The sequence below is a fragment of the Vombatus ursinus genome, unplaced genomic scaffold (assembly GCF_900497805.2).
Source record: "Vombatus ursinus unplaced genomic scaffold, bare-nosed wombat genome assembly UNPS02009132.1, whole genome shotgun sequence".
Classification (NCBI taxonomy): Eukaryota; Metazoa; Chordata; class Mammalia; order Diprotodontia; family Vombatidae; genus Vombatus; species Vombatus ursinus.
Genome location: NW_020948910.1, coordinates 14787362 through 14793361, shown reverse-complemented (window position 1 = coordinate 14793361; position 6000 = coordinate 14787362). Strand labels below are relative to the sequence as shown.

Here is a 6000-nt window from a genome sequence, read left to right as displayed (position 1 = left end):
GCATAGTCAAGCAATCCACATTTCCCCATTGGCCATGTTTCATCATTTCTTTATGAGGAAGTGGCTGTTATATTCCACCATGAGTCCTCTGGAATTGTGACTGGTTATTGCATTGATCAGAGTTCCCAAGTCTTTTAGAATTGTTTGTCTTGTATTCCATCTCATTCTCATACTATAATTTGTTTAGCCTTTCCCTTTTAGATAAGGACTCCTTTAGTTTCTATTTCCTTCACACACACACACACACACACACACACACACACACACACACACACACAGCTTCTATAAAAATTTTTGGAGGGCGGAACCAAGATGGCAGAGTAAAAGCAGTGACTTGCTTGAATTTTCCCCCAAACACCTCCAAATACCTGTAAAAAATGGCTCTAAAATTTTTTGTACATATGAGTTCTTTTTTTTTTTTTAATATCTTTGGATTTTACACTTCATAGTGGTATTGCTCTGTCAAAGGGTTACAGTTTAGTAACTTCTGAGGCATTGTTCCAAATTGCTTTCCAAAATGGCTTGTTGACCAGTTTTTGGCTCTACCAACAGGATATTAGTATACCTGTCCTCCCACAACTTCTCCAGCATTTATCAATTTTCTTTTTTTGTTAACTTTGCAAATCTGGTAAATGTGAGGTAAATCTTCAAAGCTTCTTTATGTTCATTTATCTAATTATTAGTGAGGTGGATAATTTTTTATGACCATTGATAGATTGAATTTCTTCCTCTTAAAAGTACCTGTTCATATCCTTTATCTATTTATCAATTGAAGAATGGCCTTTATTATAATGAATTTGAGTCAATTTCCTATATATCTTAGAAATGAGACCTTTATCCAAGAAACCTGATGCAAAGATGTTTTTCCCCATTTACCTGCTTCATGTCTAATTTTGGCTGCATTAGATTTGTTTGTGCAACAATGTTTTTTTTTTAATTTTATATAATCAAAATTGCCTATTTGCTTTCTGTAACCTCTTAATCCTCAATTAATTCATTCTATAATTTCTATTCACAACCATATAGTAACCATGCTATTAAAAGACATTTACCATAACAACTTTTCCATAAGCAAAGATCAATATTTAACAGTAATTGTTTTTACTTCAGTAAAGAAGTCATATGAGTCCTTTGCTCCCTCTCTGCCAATTCCTGAAGCTTTCATTCCACCAAAAGGAAGGTTCAGGTCCCTGATGAGCCAGCAGTTAGTCCAGACCAATCCTGACTGCAACTTCTTAGATACTCGCCAAACTCTTCCAATGTTGTTAGACCATACAGTTGCTGCTAGGCCATACTTCACGTCGTTAGCTCTTTCAATCACTTCCTCTTCAGTATCAAAGACAACAACACAAGCAACAGGACCAAATATCTCTTCCTTCATGCAACAGGATTCATCCTTAATATCTGTGATCACAGTGGGAAGCATGAAATAGCCCCCTTTGTTTTTAGACGGGAGGTTCAAATTATCCACACCCTCTCCACACAGAATTCTTGCCCCTTCAGCACAGGCTTTCTTTATATAATTTCTAACCTAAGTAGAAAGAATTCTTAATTAGTAACACTGTCTACTCTTTCTTCTCCTAACTGCAATCTACCCCCACTGATCAATGTCATTCCACCCAATAAGCTCCTCCCTGAGAAGTCTGTGTTACCAGTAGAAAAATGAACAAGTAGATGTGAAGACTATGTTTCAAAACCTAGTGGCAGCCATGTAAGCAAGCCATGGTAGCCAGCCAAAGAAAGAGGTTTATTCTTTCATTTATTTCTGATATCTGAGTGATAATTGGCTACAAAAAAAGAATGCCCTTGAGGCCCAAGATTATGATATTTTTGTACCCCTTTGTACCCCTAGCACCTAGTACAGTGTTTCTCACATTAATATTACTTAATAAATATTTGTTCAACTAAATGTTTTGATTTTGTTATTCATTCCACATCTAGATTTTTAAAAATAAAACTACTGCATGGTCTAGGCATAGCCCTCACCCTCCAATAAGCAAAAAACTTTTCCTAGACACTGAACCTAATCTAACTTGTAGACAGAGAGTGAGATAGCCCATTTGAAGGAACATCTTAACTGTTTCTGGCTACAGGAAAAAGATTTAAAAATCCCCCAAAAGGAAGTAGCTTAATCAATTAATCTTTTAAATCTCAAAGCCCTATAGATTTCCCTTTGGTGATTCAATCACTTCTAAACAAGATGGCTCTCACTCATCACCTATGGACCACAGTAATTCAGATGAATAAGGATATTCCTGCAGACAGTTTCCAAATTCCACCTATGGCAGGGGTTCTTAACTTTATTCGTATCTTGGGCCCCTTTGGTAGCTTAATGAAGCTGATAGAGCCCGCCTCAGAATGATGTTTTTAAATAGTTGGAAAAAATGATAAATTTCTGTTAGAGGTTAGCAAAATTAAAGATGTAGAGTTTGGGGTTTTGTTTGTTTGTTTTGTTGTTTTTTTTTCCCATCGAAATTCATGGAGAATGGTGTGGTATCAGTAGACTCCAGGTTTAAGAACCCTTCATCTATAGCTACCTACGGGACAGGGATTTTCTATAAAGCACTTTCGGCCATGGAATTCCCTGCCTGCCTCGTCCTAATAGTATTCCAGTTTACTGTTGATCAACTGGACTGACAATTGTTCTTTCTTTGCCACATAGTAGGGCGGCCTCTTGAAGCTGACTTCCTAAGCCTGGTACCTTTTATGTAGTGGCTGTTTTAATCACAGGTTTATTTAGTTATTTCTTTTTCATGAACTGTCCAGAGACAAGTAAAAAGTAGCAATTGTGCTCTTCAGAGGGCATACTTTCTTAAAACTGAATAATAATAAACAAATTTTTCCCACAGTGTTCCCTTGTGATGTGACATGCTAAGAGATTTTCTTCTATAAGTCTTTCCAGAACACTTTACTACACAACTATTTACTTACTTTCTCCAAATGGGCTTTGCTTATCAGAGCTCCCATGCTGGTTGTAGGGTCGGAGGGGGGGCCAACTTTCCATTTTCTTATGGCTTCAACAAATCTTGCTAAAAACTCCTCATAAATTCTCCTTTGGACAAAGATTCTGCTGGTACAGAGGCAGATTTCACCCTGACAGGTAAAGAACATTGTAAGAATGACATAATTCTTTACAGGTCAGTTCAAGCCCTGTCTTCATGAATCCTGCACTGATCACCCCAGTCCACAGTAATCTGTCCTTCCTATGAACAGATAGAAGACTTGCATTTGTAGCCCTCACTTGGCACTTCTTGTATATTGCTTTATATCATTAGAGGCTGTGTGTGTGTGTGTGTGTGTGTGTGTGTAGGTACAGGCATGCCCAGGGCTTCCCATTAAATTGTAAGCCCTTTGAAGGTAGGCTAACAGGGACACTCAACATATTTGCTGATTTTAGCTCCTTTTTATGTGTTATCTTTCCCTATTAGAACGTAGTCTACTTGAAGGCATGCACTGTCTTTCCCTCTGGTTATATTTATATTTCCTGTTCTTGGCACACAGTGCCAGGCATACGTAGCACACATAGAAGGTACTTAATAAATAGATACTGAGTTGTTGACTTATCAGCTAGAGCAAATCAACACTTAAATCATGTTGTTTTCTTTATCCAGACAACAATCCTAGCAAGGCCCTCAGGGAATGAGGTATAGGAGAGAATATATGTAACCTCAACATATACATGTATTTATATACATATATACATACACACACACACACACACACACACACACACACATATATGCTATTGTTGTACTAACCTAGGAATAAAAAAAAAAAGCATGGGCCAGTGGAAAGGGGACTGGATTTAGGGAACAGTTGTTTAACAGTCCTACCTCTAATGCTTACAATTTGTGTGACCTTGGGCAAGTCACTTAACCTTTGTAGGTCTGTTTTTTCATCTGCAAATTTAAGATAATTATATGTACACTATTTCACAGGGCTGATGTTGGTAGGGAAATATTTGGTAAAAGTTAGAGGGCTATATAAATGTGAGTTATAGCAACAACAATAAATATTACTCTGCTTTCATCTCTTGTTTCTGAGAGGAAGATTGTGAGGAAATCAAGATGAATCATTGCTCTCATCGTTTCAATAAACACAGTCCTGTGCAAATATTTGGCTAGTGTTTTGAATGCTTATTTATTCTTTCCAAGTATAGGGGAATGTGTACTTATACTGGCATTAAAGACTTCAAAATCTTTTATAACATCATTGCACATTATAGAATCATGGAATGTAAAAGCTGGAAGAGACCTTAAAGATCACCAAGTTCAATCCTCTTTTTACAAATGAGGAAACTGAGGCCTGAGACAATCAGGTTTGAACTTTGGTTTTGACACTTACTGTGTGATCCATGGGCAAATAACTTATAGTCACTGACCCTCAGTTTCCTTGCCTGTAAAATGGGGATAATAATATGGGTACTTCCTACTTCACAGTATTGTGAGAAAAGTACTTTACAATTCATAAAGTACTATATAAATTTGAGTTGGTGTTATGGGTGTGCTGAAATGAGTGCTAACCTGCTCACAAGCAGAGATTGTAAAATTTTCAACATGAGTATTTACACCAAAGAAATTAGCAAATGCTACAAAATCAGGGCTTGCTTTATTTTTTGTTGCTGATTATCTAGATTTAAGAAAGTGATGGAAAAATGTTAACAATGCAGATCAAATTTAAATGTCTGTCATATACACATTTTCCCTACTCCCACCCCCGGAGAGCCTGTTTTTCAACATTTACTAGCATATCACTGGTTGTAATAATTATTATTATATGAATACAATGATATGAAGTGCTTGGAGGAAACACAATTTATTTAGACTACATCTGTGCAATCAAGACTAGGATGTCCTATGCAGAGGTGTCCAACTTGTAGGCCAAGTATAGCTCAAACCAGATTAAAATGTTAATTAAAACATTAATAAGTAGTAGAACTGAGATTCAAACCCAGGTCCTCCAACTCCAAATCCAGTACTTTTTCTTCTATTAACTCTTTACTTAGCAACAATGTGATTGAATAGTCCTATCAGCTGAGTAAAATAAACATTATTTCTTTTCACCATTTTATGGAATTACCCAAACTACCCACTTGTCTTTTTGATATGAACATATAATGACAAAATAAGGAGCTTTTAAAAGGATTAAAAGGAAAAACAACAGGTCTAAACATCACACACACACACACACACACACACTTCCCCTGACCTGATTAGCAAAGCTGGACCTGACAGTTGTAGGGATACACTCGCTCAGATGGGCATCATCAAAAATGATGGCAGGATTCTTGCCCCCAAGCTCCAGAGAGAGTTTCTTGCAGTGGGGGGCACTCTTTAGCATGATCCGCTCAGCTGTCAGTGTGCTCCCAGTAAACGAGATCAGTGGAACTTCAGGATGAGACACCAGAGCCTCTCCTACTTTGGACCCAGTTCCAAACACGATATTCACTACGCCTGGTGGAACCCCTAAGTGGAAAAAAATGATGTTTGTGGTTATTAATTTTCTTTGCCTTAAGGTCTTTAGACCTCCTTCAAGTTCGAGAGTTATTGAGGAAACATTTATTAAGCATCTTTCATGTTCAAAGCTTCTGGGGATATGAAGACAAAAGTAAAATATGTGAGTCCCTTCCCTCAAGGAACTTTCATTCTATCTGGACCTTTCTATCTTTAGAGCATGTTCAGCCACCATTCCTGGTGGAAGCTTACATTAAGACTAAGTCTAGTTAGATATGAGTTAGGGGTTTGTACTCTGTGATGATAAAGAGTCTGCTACTCAGCTGCTGAGCTGAAATTTAGTAGATATAACAAAGATTGACCTTCCTCTCCTACTACTCTTTTCCTTCCTGAGGAAGGAAACAGTAAAGACTATTCTGAGCTGTATCCAGTGTGGGAAGGGTGCTGTCCTGTCTCCTATCAAGTCACAAGGGGCTGTGAGTACATCTTGTCTAGGCAATCCTGCCTAGGCGAGGGAAAGGTGAAAGCAAAACTGGCTAAGCCTTAC

General features: G+C 37.5%; 1 protein-coding gene across 2 annotated transcripts in view; it reads right to left on the bottom strand.

Moving 5' to 3' along the window:
* Window positions 1-384: 384 nt before the first annotated feature.
* Window positions 385-6000, bottom strand: part of ALDH8A1 (aldehyde dehydrogenase 8 family member A1) — a 31067-nt gene continuing 25451 nt past the window's right edge. For both annotated transcript variants that reach the window (XM_027850621.1, XM_027850622.1), the window contains exons 5-7: window positions 5209-5465; window positions 2932-3093; window positions 385-1531 (exon numbers count right to left, since the gene is read on the bottom strand). In XM_027850621.1, coding sequence (XP_027706422.1) covers window positions 1079-1531; window positions 2932-3093; window positions 5209-5465 — 872 coding nt within the window. In that variant the 3' untranslated portion in view covers window positions 385-1078. The remainder of the gene's footprint in view (window positions 1532-2931; window positions 3094-5208; window positions 5466-6000) is intronic.